Source organism: Stegostoma tigrinum, chromosome 19, assembly GCF_030684315.1.
Source record: "Stegostoma tigrinum isolate sSteTig4 chromosome 19, sSteTig4.hap1, whole genome shotgun sequence".
In the NCBI taxonomy this organism is placed as follows: domain Eukaryota; kingdom Metazoa; phylum Chordata; class Chondrichthyes; order Orectolobiformes; family Stegostomatidae; genus Stegostoma; species Stegostoma tigrinum.
The window spans coordinates 33,997,039-34,021,188 of record NC_081372.1 but is presented as its reverse complement, the minus strand read 5'-3'; the positions used below and the strand labels follow the sequence as shown (position 1 = coordinate 34,021,188).

The 24,150-nt window shown below is 38.1% G+C and overlaps 2 protein-coding genes across 2 annotated transcripts in view; one reads left to right on the top strand and one right to left on the bottom strand.

The window, feature by feature from the left end:
* Window positions 1–1,275: 1,275 nt before the first annotated feature.
* On the bottom strand, window positions 1,276–19,048 carry LOC125461415 (thyrotropin-releasing hormone receptor-like). Its single transcript, XM_048550168.2, has 3 exons — window positions 18,904–19,048; window positions 17,420–18,268; window positions 1,276–3,148 (listed from the first exon to the last, which is right to left on the bottom strand). Exons 2-3 carry the CDS (start codon window positions 18,215–18,217, stop codon window positions 2,735–2,737), a joined length of 1,212 nt encoding a protein of 403 aa, XP_048406125.1. The 5' UTR covers window positions 18,218–18,268; window positions 18,904–19,048; the 3' UTR covers window positions 1,276–2,734.
* Window positions 19,049–19,782: 734 nt separating this feature from the next.
* LOC125461266 (protein FAM110B-like) overlaps window positions 19,783–24,150 on the top strand; it is an 80,481-nt gene continuing 76,113 nt past the window's right edge. Inside the window, exon 1 of the transcript XR_007249455.2 lies at window positions 19,783–19,835. The gene's annotated coding sequence lies outside the window, so the exon portion shown is untranslated. The remainder of the gene's footprint in view (window positions 19,836–24,150) is intronic.

Sequence of the window (24,150 nt, the reverse complement as noted above, 5' to 3'; positions counted from 1 at the left end):
GCATTGCTTCTCCAATTATCCTAATATACTTGGATATAAATCAGTCATACAATTCAGCCACAAACTTTCCATCATTTTCACAGTTATAGCAAAATCTGCAATTAAACCTTCAGGGATCAAACTTTATAGTCTTCACACATCTGTATCAAAACAGCTGACATGAAACTAAAATGTTCATTATTCTTTCAAACATGGCCCGACAGCAGGCTTATGTCTCTATTTTCCTGATATCTCAAAAACATTGCAAATGTAGTTATTAATTAAACGCAGCAAGGGTGTTAATTCGCAAACACCAACCATTAATCATGATCTTAGTAAAAGGGAAATGATGTAACATATTTTTTGCAGTGAATATTTCATTAAAACATACAGACTGAAGTTCGGAATTTCTTTCCCATTTATCATAGGGATAACAAAAGATGGCGGGTAGAGGCAGGGTTCCTCTAACCTCCCAATATTGATATCTCAGCTGCTTGAACATGCCCACCATGTGGCTGCTATGCCCTTTGGGAGAGTGAGGTGCCTGGTCCTCCCTGGCAGCCTCCCAGGGGGCTTATGGCATCCTCTTATTCAGGCATTCCGTGTCCCATGATGGGGCCCAATGGTGCCAATGACCAATCACAGAGCAACCCTCCTCACTGCCAACACTCCTTATTGAGCACTTATCTGGCCAGTAGCCTTGGCTGTGCTCATGGTTCCTTGTCAGTGATCAACATTGCTGGTCTTCTGATTGGTTAGCACCTCTGGAGCACAGATGTCCATTCTTCAAATGGAATTGGGGGGGGGGGGTGCACACAGCATCTAATGAGTTGGCAAACCATCGATGAATGAGGCTGGTCTTCCCATTAACAGCTGAAGCAGGTTTGCTCCCAACTGGCAGGCTCATTGTTGCGTGCCAGCGCTATGCTGATAAAATTGCCATCTATTTGTCTAATTCTGACAAAAGATCTACAACCATTTACTTTGGAATGTTATTTTCCCAAGTTCAATGCTACAAATGTATACCTTGTTTTCTTCAGTTTTGTGAAGAGGTGCAAGTTCATAATTATCAGATAAATGTAAAATATCTATAAAATAGCCAACTAAGATGATAATACAATTAAAAAGCTTTTGAACTGAAAGCTAATAGGTGCTAAAATAAGGAATGTTACAGCAATGGACTTTAAGAAAAGACAACATTCTATATTATTAGACTTTCTGATACCAATTAGCGACAAGACCATTGTATTTATCATTTTAATGGACAAATTCTTAAGTACAAGAACATTCACCAAATATTACATACAACCTTACAATTCAAAACATACACAATGCATGGAATCATTTGATTTGTATTATATGCAAATAAAAGATCCTAAATCTGTTCTAGTGGAGATATTTTCTGTTGAAATACACATTCAATTAGTTTACTGTTCAAATCAAGATAAGATTCCCAAACTACACTTGATTTCTGGCTTGCACCATGAGCATAAATAATTGCAGACATGACTGTGAGGCTTATTGGCATTCTCGCCTCAACTAAATTCACAAAACTACTTAAAAGCTGTAGGAATAGTTTGTTGTATGTCATGTGATCTACTTGCATTTTAAACAATTGCATACTATACATAGTGCTGAAAAAGGAATGGCAATAATTGATAGTAAGTTCAATAAATTAACCTATAGTATGATCACACATTATCAACATTCATAAAAAGTTCATTGTACGGTTTTCTTAAGGTCCTAGTCCTAATAAATATGTAGCACTGCAACATTTGCTTGAGGACATTTCTAAATAAACATGAGCAAATTACACACATTAGCATATGTCATTTAAAACCCAGCAACAGAAAGTAATTTTGTGAATTATCAGAACTGGATTTAGAAGTCTGTGCACTATAAAACAAAATATAAATGTTAAACCAATATCACTTTAGCATTTTCGTACCATGGCACACATTTGTTTATAATTTTAATAAAGGAAACTTCTTGGCTTCTGTTAAGCAAAAAAGGGAAACTATTGAAAAGTACTATTATTTATTAATCATTTAGTTAAGTGAAGAAATAGCACTTTATTTTATTCATGATTGTCATAAAGCTACCATAAATAAAGATTCAAAGAGCATTGTAAATAATTCAAAAATACTACCTATTTATTTAAGTTGGCTTGTCCTAAAATGACCCAGGTTTCACATTTTTTGTGTTATCAGTCAGGGAAGATATATAATAATAGAGCTACTGCAGTGTATGTCCCTGTATGAAGACCTGCCACACACTTTAGAAAACACTTGAAATAGCAGAGCTTCAGGAGATTTCTAGACAGTTCGTAATCCAATAATGTGTTGACTATAAAGAAGCTGTGTATTGGGTAGAGAGTGCTGGAAATTTTTTCTGACATTGCAAGCTCCAATATAATTTCAAAGATGAAATCAAGTTTATAATTTTGCTACAAATAACATTTGCACTAGACCAGCTAATTACTTTTAATATGCCAGCTTTAATTTCTAAGCATAAAAAGTGTTTATTCATTATAATTTAAAACATAAGTGGTAAATGAATTGAGTGACATAATTGGCTCTGTAAAATGTTCAATGTAGTTTACTTAAAACTGTCAAGGGCAAGGAAGTAATATTCCTTTGAGAATATTATATAGTACATCAGCAAAAGGAAGTAATATAGATTATTTAAATCATACGCTTGCCAAATAGGTATTTAATTTTCTCATACTAGTTCTTATAAATTGATCATTATTACTTCAGGCAACACTAAATGTGTTAGTATCACAGCAAGTGTTATCAAAATTTAACTTCTTGTTAGAAATTGGATAGCCATTAATATCCTCTTGCTCTGTTACAGCATGATCTGGACTTTCATGAGACATATCTTTCATTACACTGTAGTAAACAGGTACATTGTAGGCAGAAGGTTTCTCTGCCTGTGACTGTTTGCATTTGCAAAGTTTTTTGAAAGCAGCACAAAATTTCTGAGACATAAGATTGTAAATGACAGGGTTGATGGCACTGTTCAGGTAAATGCTCATCCTGCAGAATAGCAGAAACCAAATGTTCAAGTAGGGTGTATTCATGAAGGAGTTGACAACCACCAAGGTTCTGTAGGGCATCCAGAGGAGAGCAAAAAGGATAACCACCACTGCCAACATTTTAGTGACCTAAAAAGCAAAGCACATAAAAGGGAAAAGGTTATCGAATGGATTATATTAAATCTTAATTTGGCAAATTGATTTCTGTGAGGATTTTATGGGAAACCATTACCTAGAAACATACAGCTTTTAAACAAAAAACAAGAAACTGTTTCATTGGACAGGCACTTTATTTTCCTTCCAAGAGAAAAAATTAGGGTCTTACATGTACAATGAATACAATGTGAATAATGCAAACACTGCTCATTGTTGTAATTTGCATTGCCAATATGCATGCATGGTGAGGGAAAATCAATAAGGAATTTGTGTGTGTGTGGCAACTTTCAAAGATTCAGGATATTTCAAAGTGCTTTGAAATCACTGTTAGTTTGTGGGCTATTTTAACAGTCGATTTGTCCAGAGTATGACCATGCAGATAGTAATGAGATGGGTGAACTGTTAATCTGTTTTCTTGTGTTGCTTGATGCCAAGTCTTTGGCCATTCCATTGACAGAACTCACTGTTCTTCATCAAGCCAATTCCCTTGTTATGTATAAATCATTTGGGAAGCTTGAATAGCTTTTTTTGTAATAATGGTGGTTGTCCTTGTACAGCAAATATTACATCCCAGGATGACTGCTGACTTAATATCAGGGCAAGTAATCAGGCCTCGCTTAATGTGTGTTTGCATCCGTGTGTGTGCAGAAGAACAAAGAGGAGCATAAGAAAGAAAGAGTATATAAGATCAATGTATGTTTTCTCATGGTAAGAAAAGTTAAAGCAAAACATTATCCAGAACACCGAGTACAGAAAAATGTAGCCATTACTTAGCAGGAGAGGGTGTAAATCAACAGTTAAGATTATATTTAAACCATATAGAGTCAAAAAAATTTGCAAACCCTGGCAACATAAAGAAAAACAAACATTCTCCTAGCTGCTAATTCCACATGGAGAAATAGGATAGAATAAGGACTGAAAATAATGAAAAAAATAGCAATATTCTACATTGAGTCAATTATATGGTAAGTTAAATGAAGCGAGAAATTATTTAGAAAGAGAAATCCAAACTTTTCCAAATCTCAAAGCCATCAAATTAATGACCGCATAAAAAACAATTGGTTGTATCAGAAGCATGAACACTGGAATTAAATATTGGACCATTAATATCAATTGAAGTAAGAAAGGAAGAATTTGCTTTTGAGCAATATTTTTATTAACCTTAAAAAAAGTGTTTCAAATTGCTTTACAAACAAGGAAGCGTCAGTGACATCTTGTCGCTGTTATAATATAGGACTGAACCTGAAGTTTTTTTTGACTAAGTCCAAAATACAATGAATTTTTTTGGAGAAAATTACACTATGAGTGGAATCAGTTCTTTTGCATTTCATATGTAAAGAGAGCTGTTATGTAGTGTCCTATTATAGTTGTTGTGGGCTGTGGTGGTATCCCCTCTTATAGGCCAGAGGCCTGTGTTCAAGTCCTATCTGCCCTCAAGATGTATCAGAACGTGGTAAACCAGTGATTCAAAATGTTTATGGAGCACTTGTGATGCTGTGATAATGTCTGTACCTCTGAGGCAGACGTTCCACTTGTTCAGGAGGTAAGTCATAACAGGTTGATTAAAAACATGCATGCGCCTAGTATAGCTAACAGTGTACACAGATGTTGTGCATTGATAGCCACAGCCCAATACTTAAAGCAATGACTTTGAAACCCATTGGGGTCTCTCCTGCCAGACTGAAATCCTAGTAAATTGTTTCCTGGGGAGATGGTGGGATAGTAATCCACAGAACTAAGTTAACACTCTGGGAACTTGGATTCAAATCCCAACAAGCAATCAGTGAAATTATAAAAGGCTGTTGTGTTGCTACTTCCAGAAGGTCCAGTTTCATGTCTCCTTTTCTCCAGAAGTATGTCATACATGCCTGCACCAGTTAACTGCTAACAAAACACTAAAATTAAAAGTTCTGGTTCATTGGGAGCTCAATCCTATCCATTCAGGTTGCTTCTATTGTTCCAACATTAACAAAAACCAAGGCCTCATAGCCATTTACTTTACTGGAATTCAGCAGACCATTTGGCGCCTCCAAATCAACATTTCTTCATAAAAAGACCAGGACAAAGTGCATCTCTTATCATAGTATTGTCACATTTCTAAGCACATGCAAATGGATTGGAGAGATGCCATTGCAATCTTGAGTGGTCGACAAATGTCATAAGTTAACATTCACGGATGTGGGGCATGTGCAGCTGCTGCTCTGGGATTGTATCTTGAGATGTTGCTTGGTCCTGAGGAATATGGAAATTCTTCAAAGCCAAAGGTGAGCTGAAGTCACCAGGCAGCTGCTCTGATTTTTTGATGTAGAGTTTGTTTAGCATATTTGCTAAGTAAGGAAGCTGAATGCTAATAAAGCTAGTGACATTTAACATGCTTTAATTCCCTCTTAATTAAGAACTTGCCACTGCTAGGCAAGAAACTTACCACACTGTTTAGTAAATAAAATTTGCACCACATTTTTCCTGATGTTGAAATAGGCCTCACCAAATTTCTCATTTGATTCAGCCACAAATCTCTCTAGAGCTGATGTCATTCAGGCACCCAATCTCATACAGTCAATCATTAGACCTCAAAGTGTTAGCAAATGGAATGGAAAGATTCAAAAAATTTGCTAAAATGCACAGTGAATATTTTTAAAAGACACGAGCTTTACAGTTATAAGATAACAAGGCGTGTAGCTGTATGAACTCAGCAAGCCAGGCAGCATCAGAGGAGCAGGAAAGCTCACATTTTGGGTCTGGACCTTGTTATCTCAGACTCCAAAATTGGCAGTTCCTACTATCTCTGAGCTTTAAGTTATGATTTACTAGAATTAACCATAAAGATTAACATCTCCATTCACATGATGAAATTCAAAAGCCTGATTCAACAATATGGCAGCGGGTTCTTGTATTAAACATGATCAAATTATTCTCATTTTTCTTAGATATTATTGTTAATTTAATGCATGGCAGTGTCTCAGCTGAATGCACCAACCTTTTTTGTCAATGGCAGAGAAGATTGGGTGCAGTGTAAAACAGGCCGAAAATATGTTATTTCCAGTTTTAGTCCAAGATGGTTTAGGGTCGGTCGAGGATGAGTTAACACTCTATGTATCTTATTGATCCAAACTGTTACAATACTTATAATTCAAATTCATTATTTTCACTGTTTAACTGACTGCGAAGATGAGATTGGCATGAAGTTTTAAACTTAAAAAGCTCTGAGGGAAAGCAAAACTTATTTGTACTACATCTTCATGTTACAACTCCTTTATAAATGACTTGGAAAACAAAATTTGTTATGCAGCACTAACAAAGCAAAATTTTATAAAGGCTGTTTCAAGCACAGAGCCACCAACAAACACTTAAAAAGATCTCTGATATTATCACATTGAATGATCCTAACATGAATATTTATAAAGCTACATAAAGGATAGTTTGTCATTATATTTTTGTAGTTCATTTGATTGGAGCATCTATTCTAAGTAATCTGAAATATCATCTTTGTCAAAATTATGTCCCAACAATAAACTAAATTAAACTGCACTTTGATAAAGTAGCATGAATTGAGTGTATAAAAATAAAAGACTTACATAAATGGCTTATGCTGTTTTAGTTTTCTTTAAACATGCAAAAAGATGTGTGTAATCTTACCAGGCTGAGTAACATGGATGGTGGTGAGTCAGGCAGGATATTGGGCGATCATCTTGCCCACATCTTGTGTATTTTTTTAAGCAGCGTAAGAAGATTCTTGCTAGGCAGTGGTGAGTTTTCAGTTGATGCTCGTTATTACTTGTTGAAGGCCTTATTAACAATCAATACACCACAGGTTGCAATCTCATCAAACTTACCACAGCAACTGGTCATCAGGAAAATTCAAACTGGCAACCAGAGTAGGTTCAACTCACCATTTGCTCCAAAAATCTTCCGTATTGGGCAGCGGGCACCAAACATCTTGAGTATGCTCCTTAGGCACAGGCCACATTCACCATGACATCTAAGTGCTCTACATAATTTTGTCACGACATCTAGGACCCGACCATAAAATGAAACTTTTTGGTCTTGACATGAAGAACATAATTTTATTAAATCAATACTATCAAGTTCATTAGCAGCCAGAGCTAAAGATATATCATCTCAAATCTCAGCGATAATGGGAACTGCAGACGCTGGAGAATTCCAAGATAATAAAATGTGAGGCTGGATGAACACAGCAGGCCAAGCAGCATCTCAGGAGCACAAAAGCTGACGTTTCGGGCCTAGACCCTTCATCAGAGAGGAGCTCTCTGATGAAGGGTCTAGGCCCGAAACGTCAGCTTTTGTGCTCCTGAGATGCTGCTTGGCCTGCTGTGTTCATCCAGCCTCGCATTTTATCATCTCAAATCTCACCTGGTTTTCCCAAATTTATCACCACTGCTCCATGAAATTCAGGGGCTGGGGTATTTCTGTCCATTATTTCCTCCGTTCTTATGAAAATAACACCATGTTTTCAAGACATTTTTGTATTTGGTCCTAACAAGCATCAGCCAAGTGAATTATTGTTTATAGTGCCTCAACATATTTCTATAGTACAGAGACCAGAATTATAACAGGAATCTGTGTGCTTTCTAAGCTTTTCTGAAGTGCAGACACAACAAAAACATAAAACAAAACAAAGACACATTGACAGTCTCATTCTCATTCCTAGTTCACATATAAGTTGCACCTTTTTTGGCAGCACTTGTCCTATGAAATGTCAAAACCTGTGCCTTTGTAAATTCATTTTTGGAAAGGCTTATCAACAAATCAGTCTAAAAAGAATTTGTGATGCTTCCAAATTTCACTGTATATCATCAAGATAAGCTGCACAATTAGGAACACTGGTTATGACTGGTTTCATCTGTTCCTCAAAAGTTTCCAGGAAAATTGTCTCACCTGAATGTCATCATACGCATTGGAAATGACTGATTGGTATGATACAGGTCATTATGTCTTTAGCTGTCACTGTTAATGAACTTGATAGTATCATTTTAATAAAATTATGTTGGTCATAAAGTTGGCACTGCCATCCCTATCAATACAGTCTTTCACATGAGAGTCTTCTTTTGTGACAGTCTTTAACTTATCATGATTGGCTATTTGGGAGCTCCAACCACTTTTTACTGGGTTTAAATAGTCACTTTTCCAAGATGCATTAGATTTCTGCTTTCACCTGGGCCTCTTTCTCTGGACTTAAGTTACACAGAACAGCAATCTTCCACGTCCACATCATGTATGGTTAAAGTTGTATACCGTGGTTTTCCTGAGGGCTCCTTTAAATTTTGTCAGTTAACTTGTTAGGTGGTTTCATTCTTCTGTCTCCATGTATAGAAGTATGATGTCTGACTATCCTAACAATTCAATGTTAGGATAGTTGCTGGTTCAATGTGGGAATTGTCTCATTCTCTTTCTGCTTCATCCTTGCTATACTTTGCACCTTCCCCTGATCTATCCAACACATATGCACTTGTTCCTCCTAACACTGATATTATTTGAACATTTTCATTCAATGAAACTAATTATTTTTCTGGTGATCTGAGTGTCTGTTAAATAAGTTACTTCACTGCCCTGTATGGATCATGAAATGATGCTTTCAATCATTCACTTTTTGGATCTCTGCCCAGTACAAAGGTGTGGGTATATATGCACCACTATATCATTGATTAAAACTTTGGTATTCATATCATTCACTGGTGGAAGCACCGTGCCTTTTTGAGGTCATCTTTGCGTTGAACTCCAGGAGATGCGAGAAATACTAAATGAATATTTTGTGTCAGTTTTTACTGTGGAGAAAGAAGTGGAGTCTAGAGAATGCAGAGAAATAAACTTTGATGTTTAATAACAATTCACATTACAGAAGGGGAAGGTCTGGAGGTCTTGGAGAATAAAAAGGTGGATAAATCTCCAGGACCTGGTCTAATGTATCCCAGAAGATTGTAGGAAGTAAGGGAGGAAATTACAAGACCCCTTGTGGAAATATTTACATCATCTATAACTACAGGTGAGGTGACTGATGGCTGGAGGGTGGCTAATGTTGTACCTTTGTTTAAGAAAGGTTGCAAGGAGAAATTATAGACCTGGGAGTCTGACATCGGTTGTGGGTACATTGTTGGAGGTGATTATAAAAGATAGGATTTATGGACATTTAGAGAGACAAAAATTGATTCAGGATAGTCAGCATGGTTTTGTGATAAATATCATGTTTCACAAACTTGATTGAGTTTTTTGAGGAAGTTACCAAAAAGATTGATGATGACAGAGCAGAAGATATTGTTTATTTGGGTTTTGACAAGGTTCTACAAGGTAGACTAATTAGTAAAGTTAGGTCACATGGATTCAGGATGAGCTTGCCCATTGGATATAAAATTGGCTTAATGGCAAGATGCAGAGATTAATGGTGGAGGGTTGGTTTTTTAGACTGGAGGCCTGTGACCAATGGAATTCCACAGGGATCAGTTCTGGGTCCTCTTTTGTTTGTCATTTATACAAATGATTTGGATGAGAACATAGAAGAAAGACAGATGGAGTTCAGTCTGGGTAAATGTGAGGTATTGTAGTTTGGTACAACAAACAAGGGTAGGCCTTGTACATTTAAATGGTAGAGCCTTGGGTAGTATTGTAAAACAGAGGGACCTAGGAGTGCAGGTACATAATTCTTCAAATTTTGTGTCACATATAGGCAGGGTCGGTAAAAAGGCAAGGATTTAGGAAGCCATCTTGAGGTTGTGCAGGGTATTGGTGAGGGTTCTTCTGGAATACTGTGTCCAGTATTGCTCACCCAGTTATACTAGGGATATTATCAAGCTGGAGAGGACTCAGAAGAGATTTACCAGGATGTTGCTGGGTATAGAAGGTTTGAGTTACAAAGAAAGGCTGGATAGGCTGGAACGTTTTCCACTGGAGCATAGTTGAGAAGTGACCTTATTGAAGTTTATAAATTAATGAGAGGTATAGATAGAGTTAATGGTAGTTGACTTTTCCCTAGAGTGGGAATTTCAAGACTAGAGGGCACATGTTTAAGATGAGAGGACAGAGATTTAAAAAAGATGTGAGAGGCAATTTTTTTTCCATAGAGGTTTAAGAGACATTTGGATAGATGCATAATAGGAAAGGTTTGGAGGGATATGGGCCAGTAGCAGGCAGGTGGGACTTGATGAGTTTGGGATTATGTTCCGCATGGATTTGTTGAACCAAGGGGTCTGTTTCCATACTGTATGACTGTGACTGGCTACTGTACCTCAAAGTATGCCTATAGGTTTACTTGCTGCATTTGAGCAATAAAGAGTTACTTTCCTATTGACAAGAACTCCTTCTTAGGTCCTTTGTTTATTTCCCTTGCAGTCATAGCAATATTTATACTTGGTGACAGAGCTGCAGTCACTGTTAAAACTGAATCAATCATATTCTTCATCAGGGTTCTTTTCTCTGCACCGATCTAGTGTCTCCCAATATATCCAACAGAATGACCCTTTAGCTTTAAGCAATCTACAAGACAGTATCACGTGTGACAACAGAAACACTTAGGCCTTCAGCTATCACTTACATTCCCCAGTACTTTTCTTTCTGCCATAGGAAGGGGATCTTCTGCCTTTCCAGAAAAACTTACCATCCTTGTCTACTTGCCTTCCTTTCATCTTCTTAGTTTCTACGCTTCTTGTTCTTGAGGGTGGCAAAAAGAAGGTTTGGATTCAAGGACCAGCTCAGCATTGTTGGCCATTTCCAATGCCTGTTTTGCTGCTGCAACCTTCTGGTTTTATTTATCAGTTTGTATTTGAGAATGTCTAAGTATAGTTGTAACAAAATATCTTCAACATAAAATCTTTGCTTTTAAATTTCAGAACTAATGCCACAAAACTGAGTATTTTAATAATTTTCTTTTCTACCTAATGACATTGAGACACCACGTTAAATGTTTCAAGAGCCTGAACCACCATTCTCTCTCTGTTCCACACCACCTATTCATCTCCTTCTCAAAATGTAATTAGTATTTTTTTTAAAGAAAGCATACCACTTCAAAAGGCATTGGTAGTGAATTCCAACTGACTTTTTTTTGCCCATTTCACTAAATTCACTTGATTGGTTCTTTTTTATATTTTTAATTTCACTATGTCTGTAAATGTGCACAGCACTCCTTATAGCCCCTTTATCAATGATTTAAAGAGGGGAAAATCATCATGAGAAAATTATTATTTGCTTGGGTAGATTTTTAATGCAATATGACTTAAAAGTGATTTATTGAGGACAAAGATTTTTTAAATTCGATGATGGTTGAAATTGAAATGAAGCATTACCAATTAGAAATTAGAGTAGCAAAGAAAGAAAACAAAATTACATTACAAAATAGAATGTTCACAATAGTTAGGCCAAGTGATTTCATTAGCAACAAATACGCTCACAGATTAATTTGTTTTCAGAATACGATCAGCAAATATTGTATAAAGGTTTTATTTCCTTAAACTTTAACCATAACACAAGCTATAATCATTCCTCTATTAAATGGAGTGTAGCATTGTTCATGGAGAAGGATGCTCATGATTGAAAATGACAATTACAAATAACCAAGAGCTCCTAAATGTTTGTCTTATCTGAGACAGCAATATCACTAATACAGTAACATAGAGACTATGGTCAGAATTTACAGCCCTACTGGAGATGAGTGTGGAGATAATAGACAATTTGATTGTGTGAGAGGCTATAGAATGGGGAACACAGTGCCTTCCTACTGCCATCCAGTTAAGTCCAGAATACGAATTCTCATGGGTGGCATTCCTGTCCAGATGCAAATTGAAGCCCTTAATTGGATAATTAATGCCCATTGAAAGGGTTCCTCTTGTATCTGTTGGTATCTAACCAGCAGTGAGCAGAAATTTACCATGCAAGGAGACCATAGTGCAAAGGTTGCTGGGTATGTTTACAGACTCCTTGGAGGAGAGGATCCTTCTTCCAAAGGGACTCACTGCCTGATCAAAGAACCAGGTACTGGAAGAGAGAATCCCTGACAGACCCAGTCCCCTTGCCTCCATCACCCCGCCTGCACATCCTTCTCTCCAATCCCACAACGTCATTCTTCCTCCATTCACTTTTGGCATGCTGTCTCTTTTTGAACCAGTGCATTAACGGCAGCCGCCACCATTCTCAGTTGCACCAACAACAATGGAAAGATGCTATTGTTTAATTGGCCAGCAGCTTTTTGGTTGGGGCAACAGTGGGGGAGGTAATTTTCATCCCAAGGCTCTATATTCCCTGTGAAATTCCGATGCTAGCAATTGAATTCCATTAAGCGATGAAGACAATGTGGTTATCCTGCAGTTATCCTGTTAGAAAGCAAGATCCTATCATGAACATTACTTCGGACATCGAGCACTGACTCATGTCATTTGATGTATTGGTGTTTGTAAGTTGTACAATGAAGTAAGGTCTCAAGCACATCTTAACCACATGAGAACTAAGGCAGATTATTGGAAAATTAGTTATGCGAATGTAGATTTTGGTGGTTCCATATTTCTTGGCATAAATATTTCTTGTTATTGACTGTGAATCTGATGTCAATAGATGGTGAATTGTTTTGTATACAAAGGCCTCCTTAGATTAATATTAGCGATTGACATAAATATCTGAGGCAAAGCCAAACTGTTCATAATATCTTTATCATAATGGTTCAGGATGAGCTTGAGACTCCCTGTATAAGTTATCACTGAGAATATCTATTTGTACGTATGCATCATCTCCAGATTTTACCTATGCCTAAGTTCATCTGCTGCTTAAATACTTAGTTCACTTTGTAACTTCTCAACTTGCCTATCCAACACAATCCTAGCCAACATGCCACATCTCACCCTTCATAAGCTTGAGTTTATCCAAAATTATGCTGCCCACATTTTTCCCCCCTCAAACAATGTGTTGCTTATTATCTACCCATGATTGCAAAATGGCTCCCAATTAAGGAATATCTTGACTTTGAAAATCTTATCCTACTTTTCAAAATTCCTTCTTGACCATGTCATTCCCTACATCTTTAATCTCCTTCAACTCCACAACCCTCCCAGTTATCCGAGCTCCCCCAGTTCTGATTTCTTAAACAACCCTGATTTTAATTGTTCGATCTTTGGTGGCCATGATTTCAGATGTTGAAGTTCAAAGCCAGGAGTTGGCAACACTTTTTTAACCCGAGGTTCATTTTAAACAGAATATTTTTAAAATAAGAACTACTGGAAGCAAACAATTTAAATTTGGCATAGATAAAGCAGATACTAGCAATGTGCCAAGTTTCCTGGCAGAATGCATTTATGTATAAAATAAAATACATATACTGAATTCTGTATCGTTAGGGGAAAAAAATCAAAGTTAAAATAGTCCTAATCTAAATCATATTATTTGATAATTGCATCCTTTTTACTTTATTTTCCTTTGCATCTCCAGGTTTTATGTGTCACTTTGCATATTAATTAATGGAAATAGAACAACGTACTTGCACGTAAAATTAAAAAGTGATCAAAAAAGTGCATATAAAATTAAAAGAATGCTTTGTAGTTTTTAAAATCAGATCTTGAAACAAATGGATTACTTTTAAGATTATTGGTTTTTACTAACCAATAATCTTAAAAGTAATCCAATCTTTAAAACTGACTTTTACAATAAGTAGACAGAATTAAGACTTTTTTTCTGCTATCGATACTCACAATGATGGAAGATGTTTAATAGCATATTTAGAATGTTTCATCATTTTAAATAAATAAGAAACAAAAAATTGTTTGCAACCGGAAAACCTGTTCTTCAAGCCAAAGGCATCGTGTGTAACTAAGGTGGATTTGTACAACTTGAATGTGTTTATTTAGAGCACATGTATGTTTTTTGTTCGTATCATAATTTGAAATCAAAGCACAGGCGACTGATTAGCCTTTTATCCCCACACTAACAGCATGGCTTTTACTTGATTTAACAATTCTTTTAGGCTGTTTTCGTGGCAATGCAATTCAACTGGGGGGATAATTGAGAGCTGAAAATGAGATGTTAAAGATCTGTGGGTGGCTTTTAAGCAGCAAGTTGCCAAATTCTGACTTAAAATCTGGAAAAAACTTCATGAAACCACTCCTCAGATAGAAAGAGTCAGCGTGGGTTTCTGGAAACTAGACTATGTCTGACTAGTTAATTTTTTTTTAGGCTGTCACTAACATGGTGAATGAGGAGAATCTGGATTAAGTTCCAGAAGGTATTTTGGTAAGATAAATGTTGGTAAATGATTAAGAGTTCAAAGCCAAATATGGAAACAAATCAGCTTTTTCTGATCATTGGGATGTTATGTGGCAAGTGGGGTTCCTGGTGTTTTTATCCTGGAGTCTCAGTTTTCCACCACACACATAAATGTCATAAATACAGAGTTATATATTCAAGTTTTAGAATTAGAATTCTGACTGTGTGGAAACAGGCCCTTTGGCCCAACAAGTCCACAAACTTCACAGCATCCCACCCCCCCTAATCTACACCTCTCCGAACACTATGGGAAATTTCACATGGCCAATCCACCTAACCTGCACATCTTTGGACTGTGGGGGGGAAACTGGAGAAAACACACACAGACATAGGGAGAATGTGAAAACTCCACACAGACAGTTGCCGGAGGCAAAAACTGAACCTGGGTCCCTGGTGCTATGAGGCAACAGTGCGAACCATTGTGCCACCGTGCCACCCCCAGTGGCTTTCAGGTGATATCAAGAGAGAAAGACAGTAAGTTGAGAAAATGGGAGACAAAAGCTGGAAAGCGGGGTAAACAGACCAAATGTGGTAGCTGAAATTCAACATCATAATTCACTTTGAATCTGTGGAAGAAATACCAAAACATATGCTTAATGTTAAGATTGAGTCATGAAGGATCAAAGGGTTCAAGTGCACAAATCTCGACAAATTAATGCTGGAGTACAAAAATAATGAATCAAACTACTGTAGGTTTGTTTTATTGGCTGGAAATACAAAAATCTGAATGGTTTATGTATCAGAAAAAATAATACCTCACAAAAGAATTTGGTTGGAGAGATATGATTGCACTACAGAAGGTAGAGAGTAGATTTACAAGGATGTGCCCTGGGTTGGACAGTTTCAGTTATGAAAAGAGATTTGATAGATTAGGTTATTTACCTTGGAGCACAGGAGACTGCAGGAGTGACTTGACTGAGATGTATAAAGTGATGACGGGCATAGGCAGAATGGATGAGAAGAAGCTTTTCCCCTTGGTGGAGGGATCAGTGACCAGGGAGCACAGGCTTAAGATAAGGGACAGGAGGATTAAAAGGATTATGAGAAAGCAGGTTTTTTTTCCACCGAGTGTGGTCGAAATTTGGAATTCATCTTCACGAGTCGTAGAGGCAGAAACACTAATAATATTTAACATGTTATTTAGATATGCAACTGTGATACCAAGGCACACAGATTATGGACCAAGTGCTGGAAAATGGGATTAGAATGGTTAGTGGTTGCTTTTGATTGGCACAGACTCAACAGACCCAAGGGTCTTTTTTCTGTGCTGTAGGCCTCTATGACTCTATAACTTCAATGCCAGTTTCACCTTGAATTCTGGAACAAAGTTGCTGAACTGAGTTCTGAGGAAGGGTCACTGGACCTGAAACGTTAACTCTGTTTTTATCCTTCACAGATGCTGCCAGACCTGCTGAACTTTTCCAGCAACTTTGTTTTTGCTCCTGCTTTACAGCATCCTCAGTTCTTTTGGTTTTCACCTTGAATTCTAGTTGATGATGAGTGAACCATACTTGAAGACTAAATCAAGAATAATGGAAGATTATTTTTCTTGTCTTGCTCTTGAGTGTCTTGTCACATTTCTGGGGTACCAAACAACAGGCACTGTGTAACCTTCGATATCTTATCCAAATAACCATTGATCATGTGTGAACAAACAATAAGTATCCGCAAGGACATCACATCTGATTACTCATCATCTAATGCTCATATGTAACTTCCAACAATGGTCACTGATCAAGTGCTTCTACCTTCACCCACTACTGGCTGGTAAAGCCAATTTTAGCTTGTCTGGCAGTCTGAAATAAGATAACTCAGTATTGATCGCAGATCAAATGTAGAATCTTCGTCTACCTTATGGCTCAGCTATCCAAAAACTGCATTAGACAATCTTGGCTGAAAGAATTTCTAAATGGCATTGAACACAAATAAAATAGATAAGACGAATTTTAAGTGAAACTACATTGACAAATATGTAATGGAGGCAAGTAATGTGCATAGCGAGATGCCAAGTAACACCGGAGCAACCTGTGTGCGCTATCGACTTTTGAATGAAGCCCTGTATGTCTATTCATTCGCTGATTGTCTGGTGACAACTTTCTGTTCTCTATTATTTGGCCCAGAAATATAGTTACTCGGGTACTGCAGCCTACGACGTGCTTCGCTTCACAAAATTAAGCGAATCGTTGGGACCAAGCAGCCAGCAAACTAATGTGGAGAAGTAGTCTCACATCGTTTCCACTCGATGTTACTTTGCAGAGGCCTCATATCGCCATCTATCGTAATCTTCAAGAATTCTGCTTTGTGGCTTTTAAAATTGTAAGAGATAAACTTACATTGTGTAGAATTTTTTAAAAATGTATTTATTTATTTTTGAATGCTGAAAAGGTGTGTGGCTTTGTGAGCTCAAGCAAAACACTGTGTAAACGTCAAGTGTGACTTGATGCTCCAGTATTTTCAGTTATGTGGACAGTATCAATTGTAAAACTGAAGGAAAGTGGTTTTTGATACGATAATATACATATACATTAAAATCTCAAACAACAACTGTATTTTTAGCATTAAAACATTTCCATTGAAGTGGAGCTTGCCTTATAGTGTAAGTCAAAAGCAGAAAATCTAATACTTGACCAGAAACGTTAGCTGTTTCTTTAGCCACAGCTGTTGTCAGATCTGTTGAGTATTTTAACATTTTTTTGGTTTAAATTCAGATTTCCAAAAGCTGTGGTGTTTTCTTTCTGCCGCATAGTACAGTAATACTACAATATAGATTTCCGGAATGTGTAGTGGTGTGTAGGACCCGTAAACACGCGGAAATTTGCTTCTGCAAACCTCTCAGCCACCCCGTGATTCGCTGCAAAATTCTCACTGCTGCTTTGTTTCTAAGATCTAAACTGTCTGCAAATGCACCGAGCTGCTGAAGATAATGAGAGTGGCGGGCCAGTGAACAGAAATTGGCCATCCACTGAATGGTTTGAAATGGGTTTGTGAAATTACCTGCTTTCTTGAAGACTGCGCGCCCTTGTTGCGGCGACAGGACATCTTGGACGCGCTGCTGCGCCCCTTGTGAATGGAGTTATTGGCTGAATCCTGCGGAGTGCTGGGGATCGGATTCAGGAACAGTATCCGAGCAATGAGCCCGTACAGAACTGTGGCCACGAATAAAGGAATCACGTAGAATATAGTGAAGTCCAGAAAGTAAATGGGCAAGTAATGGTTTCTTGACACCTTATAGTCACAGACCACTTGGATGCCATTGACATGTGGGATCTGCTTGATGTCCAGTAAAAAGAACCACATCACGCAATACACAGATGTGAAGGCCCATACTAAAGCGATGATTTTCTTGGCTCTGGACACGGTGCAGATGAATTGGGCTTTGATGGGGTGGCAGATTGCAATGTAACGCTCTATGGTAAAGGCGGTGATGGAGCACGAGGACGCATTGATGCCTAGGTATTGCAGGTACGTGATGCAAAGGCAGCCGACGTATCCATAAACCCAGGAAGCAACCACACTTTCAGTGATATTGGGCAGGCCGGCCGCCAGGAGGACAACCAGGTCTGCAATCGCCAAGCTCACCAGGTAGCAATTAGTGGGTGTTCTCATGTGTTTGGTCTTCAGAACCACCAGCACAACCATGACATTTCCAGCTATCCCCACTCCACAGATTAACAGGACTAACAGGATAGTAACTACCTGATACTCGAGTGGATTCTGAGGCATCCTTGACACTTCGACAGTCTGATTCATTGAATTGTTGAATAGCTCAATCCCACTTGTTCTGTTCTCCATGGTCACTGAGATCTAGCGGCCAGGTTTTGCTAGCTTTGAGGATTCATTGCCCTATGTGGAAAAAAAGAACAGCGGCAGGATAACTTAGTGAAGAATATAAGCGTTTTTTTTGAAAGGAGCAAAGTACCTTTGAACAAGGAAAATAATGAGCCGGGGCTCAAAGTTTTGCTCTAAATCTTGACAAGTTGTTGCTGACGCTTCCCCCTTCGCTGGTTTACTCACTGTTCCGATTTCATTCGTTTCTCAACGTTAATCAAGTGGTTTTGAGACAAATTCGAAGGAATTCGGTGGGTGTACCGGGCAGCTAGATTCTCGTGAACAAATTCCCAACCAGAGGGACAGTTCGCGTAGAAATCTTCTGCTGCACCATTACTAGATCCTTCTGGTGAGGAGGAGAGTGGAGCGGTCATTAGAAGTTACTTTGGTACAATGAATGAATTTGCTCGCACCGTTCCTATTGTCAAATTACCTAGTATTAATTTAATTACGTCTTCTGCATCTGTTTTGCTTTGTCTGCGAGCTAAGTACAATTCCGATTATTTATCTAGTTTTAAACATGGGTGAACGTCAGCGTTTTTTTATAAGTGAACTACTAAGCTGTAAAATATCACATTTGCTAATTTGAGCCTGAATTGTGTTATTATTAGTGCCAATGGGTAATGATGCCCATTGAAAGTATTACTTACTTCCTGGGAAACCGATTTTCGTCCGCGGTCTGCCTCAGTTGCCGTGGTAGTTCAGAGTGCTTTGCGACGTCTGTGTTGAACTGAAGTGACAGTACACTGGCATCTCTCCTGAGCTAACGTCTGAATGGCGCATGGAGAGTGACGAGCTACCCTGCCAGATTCAACAGCTACGCAGCCTCCTGCCAGTCCAGGTCCTAGAGCCTCCAGACTCCACCAGCCACAAACACAGCAATATCCCCATCGCAAAACCCCTACTTCATCGTGAAGGACACCGACTGAGCCTTACTCACTGCATACCATTAATGAATAAATATGTTTTAAGGTTGTTCGAATTCATTTGGTAATTGCCAATCACTAGATCGAAATGTAATTCACCCGTGAATCCGTGAGACTGTTAACTTTCATGATTGAGGGAGAACAATGTAGTGCAGCAAAGTTAAAAGCCAACAGGTTGCTAATGGGTGTTGAGAGAAGAAGTTTCACGCTTTGTGAGTAGAACAGCCGAGAACTCTGCAATATCACCGCTCTTGGGATCAAAAGGTTATGTTTACTGGGGAGAACGAGATGTTTGCCCATCGTCATGAACCTTAATACTTGCGGAAGACAGTGAGCCGATTCACTATAATTAGCCTGCATAATTTCTAGTCATTCATTAAAGCCAACAATTCTCTCGTGTGAATGTTATCCAAAATGTTCATTTCGGCGAGAGGAGCCACTCCACGGTTGTCCTGTTAAGTCCACAGTTCCTGAAGATGCGGGAGGGAGAACTTTATTCCAGGTTTCCGAGGCTGCAGTACCAGGTGCAGGTTCATAACAGCCGAGATAACCAGGTGCAGAGCTGGATGAACACAGAAGGCCAAGCAGCATCAGAGGAGCAGGAAAGTTGACGTCACGGGTCTGGACCCCTATTATCTCATACCAGCTGAGTAGAGGTAGGGAAGCTGCCGGATAAATTTGGGCAAGATTATTAGGCGATGACTAGGGATCCTTGGGAAGATGACTGTGGAAGACTTGGAAGAATGTAATGAGAAACTAAGAAATTAGAGACGAGTTGTGGCATGGATTGACAGGAGACAGAGATGAGGGAAAATTCTCGGCCTCATGCGAATTGACAAACGAAATTCGTACCAGAACCTCAGCTCTTCACCGTATTACAGCAAAGACGTGCAGGAAGTGGAGCAATGTAGGATTATTTAACTAAATTTGCAAATAATAATTAATTAGAAGATTCAATAATTTGAATAGGTGGGTGTGGAAAGATATAAATAAGTATTGGGAGCGTGAGTGTGCAACACTGTATCAGATTCATCCAACTTGATTAACTATGAGGTAATACATTTTGGATTCACTGAAGATAATTGGAATACCTTCTCGAAGGTAAAAGGCTAGAAACTGAAGGGCAAAGAGATCCACGTGCTAAGTTTCAGAGATCAGTAAGACAACCAGTGCTTGATTGAAAACAGGTAATTGAAATGTTGACCATTATCTGAAGGAGGTTAGAAATAGAGGTTAGTAGAATCAGCTTTAAGAACATGAAATAAGTTCTAAGATGGAAAAACATAATATTGCCGATTCATTTTCCTTCACAACTGCCCTGTTCTTTCAAGCTTCACACATGCATAAAGCACATTCATCAAAATATATCCTGTAGTTATGCTGGACTCTGCATTCAGGCTCAATACTCACTTTTTACTTTGTAGCTTTATAGAAGTGAACATAGAGACATACAGGTTCCCAATGTGAAAACCAATGACACAAGCAATATTCTGCTTTTATTATTCTTTGAATTTAATGAAGCTAAGGAAGATGAACAGATAATAGATTACAAGAATTGAAGTCTTCTAATGCCAGGAATTGATCTTGATTAGAAGCATGGTCCATAATGATAATGAAATGCTTAGTACTTCCCACATGGTGCTACATTCACTCACCCCAAAGCTATACCTTTATAGGGCTAGTCACATTGGACAAGCAGCAGAAGGCTTAGCAGGACAATACATTGGCACAGCCATGGTTCCTGAATACAGTCAACTAAATGTCAATCTAAACACACCTTACATTGTGATTTCAAAACTCAGCTTTACTTGTACTATTTATTGCAAAACAAAAATAGAGAGGAAAAAGTGAAATCTTTTGCTGTCACTGTGGTGAGCTTGGTGGGAAAGGTATTTACTTCAATGAGATGGTTGCACACCTGTAGCTTCCCACGTTCCCACCTGCACCAGCATTAGGTTCTAGGTAAGAAAGGTCATGGTTGACTTTCCCATCCTGCCAAAAGTTGAGGTCTTTAAGTGGACAATTAATGACCATTTAAGGATGTCATCCCACCTCCAAGAAATTGCATGTAATTGCAAGTTATCCTATCACAACACAGTGTGCATGATACATAAGCTTGGGCAGGCCACTTCAGGGAGGAGGGGTCTGGATCCCTTGATTAAAGACAATCATTGCCCGATCAAGGAACTGGCTATCAGAAAGAATCAATGCTTGCTGAGAGCCAGCCAGTAACCTTGTTTATGAGCCCTGCAGCCTCCTTTCAACCCATGAAAATACAGCAGGCTTGAAGAAGAAAATGACGATTAAGTGTGGTTTTCATTTCATGTCAAACAATTTATCCATATTTTCCCTTTACTATTTTCAATTTTTTATGCATTGATCAAAACTGATGGCATACAGTGCACAAGTGTTGAGCAGATTGCAGCATAAGAATTTGTCTTCAGAATTGCAGATTATTTTAGCACAAAAGATCAAATGACTGGATATCAGAGATAATGGGAATTGCAAATGCTGGAGAATCCAAGCTAACATGTGCCTTGTTTCCATGTTATTTATGTAAAGTAATTGTAGTTTTATTAATTGTAAAAACTGAATTTGCGGTATTTCTTCCATTAGGATTATTATCATGGTAAGAAATACTTATTATCATTTATTCCTGAAGTTGATATCCAGAACCATACCTCATTAACATTTTCTTACATTTCTTATAAAATTGATATTTTGCTAACAATTCAAATTTTATTCACATACCAGTTTCAATCCTTAATACAGGAATGAACTTTGAGTTTCAGCAAAGTCAGGCTGTTTTGTGCCATTATGACAAGGCATTTTCAAAACAATAGCACAAGATTCTATTATTCAATTAAGGACACTGGAAAAACAATGAATTCAAACAAACTTCCTCTTAGTTTAGGTCTTTAAGTAAGCAAGCACTAACACCCTAATGAGTCTATACTATGTAAAACAGTATAATTATTGTAGTCTTCCTTGCTTGCTCTCCCAGCTTCATAATTTACATTTCGGAATTTCTCTGTCTCTATAATGCGCATCATGTGCTACATAATTTAAGAGCTCTGGAATGGGGTACAGTGATCACAATGTGTGATTAGTTCACACTTCCAAAGCAGGCAGTGCATAAAACTCACACTGCCTGCTAATTTGAATGATTGAGCTTGCAGCCAGTGCTAAGTGTGGTGCTAAGTGCCTGTTTGCCTGAACAGGGGCACAAAATATTGAGAGGCTAGAAACACTGAAAGCACTATTTAGATTCAGCCTGTTTTTTTTAAGTAAAGGGAATTCTGGCTGGAACAGGCACTGAAGTCATTCTACAATCGATTCTGACCCAGGATAAACACAGGGATGGCACAGCATGCCAGAGATTAGGCACTGAGAATTTCCAATGTCGCATAAGAGATTTTAAAGCAAGATACAGACAGAAAGTAACGTGACTATGTATGTAGTGAGAGCCAGAGGCCTTCCAGAAAAATTCTCAGAAGGCAGTGGAACAATATAGCTATGTCAATCAATGCAATTAACCTTGCAGATCCACATGCAGTGCAATGGAAGTTGAAGGATTTTACATGAGTAGTCAGGGTCAGCAAATGTATTTTCAAATGCTGTATCCTACCAACTGCACAGCTGGCCCTACAGAATACTCAATGTTTCACATACCCATAAAACTATCTGCCAAAGGTCATTATTTACATTGGCTCATACATAATGTCAAGACACCTTTTTACCAAGTTTGGCATCAAGGAGCTCAGGTCACTTTTATGTAAGTGGGAATCGGACAGAGAGAAAAAATTCTTCAGTGGTTACTGTCATAACTAGCACAAAAAAGGATGAATGTGATTGTTGCAGGCACATTAAATTAGCCTCAAAGCCTCACTATAAGAGTACATCAGGGTAGATACATCTTCAACTGTTTCACTAATAACTTACCTTCTTTTATAAGTTCTGAGCTGTACATGTTTAATAATGATTGAATAGTATTTTATTCACTTATATGGTAAAATAGTCCATGTCAGCATGAAGCAAGGTCTGGACAACATTCACTTTAGCAAATAGCATTCATATCACACAACTGTCAGCAATGACTTTCTTCAAAAATAACCAGTCTAATCACATCTTGTTGTCAGCCAATAGCAGTAATACTGCTGACATGCTTGCAGCTATGGGTTGTGTTGAATTGCACACAACATTTGCAACTTTTAGTGAAAGTAGAACTAGGAACATCTTTACTGGTATTGTAATCAGAGGAGTTAACTTGATCAGTGCAGCCATGAAATGGCTTTATTGGTGTCTTCTCCCTTCGTTGTTCTCCTCCTCCTTTTCCCCATCAATGTGATAACCTTGTATGCCTTTAAAGAAACTATATTCTTGCTCCACCTTCTCCTGGAAAAAAAAGTGAATAGCATTTATTCAGTTTACTTGGAAGAACCTCAGCAGCCTCCCAGATCCCAAACTTAGTGATGTTAAATTATTCACCCACTTTAGTCTACAAGGAGGCTAATGTATAAATGTTTGTAACCATGGTCACCCTTACATCATCCTTCCCCTAACCTAAGACTTCTGTCTTGGCTGCTGGAGGTGGAAAATTTCAGCAAGCATGTCCTTACTGAAGTGTAAATGTCTGAGATACTATTCTTCTCTAAATTGGATGCAGGAGAAAAGTGCCCTGAATACTGAAGACATGCAAACGTACAAATTAGGAGCAGGAGTAGACTACTCAGCTCTTGAGCTGACACTGTGATTCAATAAGATTATAGCTGATCTGAGCACCACATTTCTGACGAATTCTTTCTTTCATCAAAGAAATAGCCAATAGAAATCAATCAGCAACCAAACTGAAAGTAGCATAATGATCTCTTTTATCCAGTGCTGTTGAGCAGCCCTTCCAAATTTTGAACGTGTATTCAGTTGTGTGAGGTTAAGAGAGAGTGTTAACTGGAGAAATGAGTCTTAAAATTG

What these genes read in the sequence shown, in the direction of transcription:
- LOC125461415 (XM_048550168.2), bottom strand. Translation starts at nt 18,217, where the DNA reads ATGGAGAACAGAACAAGTGGGATTGAGCTATTCAACAATTCAATGAAT. An exon ending in CGCAGTCTTCAAGAAAGCAG is followed by an intron (nt 3,149 to 17,419) that starts GTAATTTCACAA and finishes TTTGCTTTTTAG; the next exon opens with GTCACTAAAATGTTGGCAGT.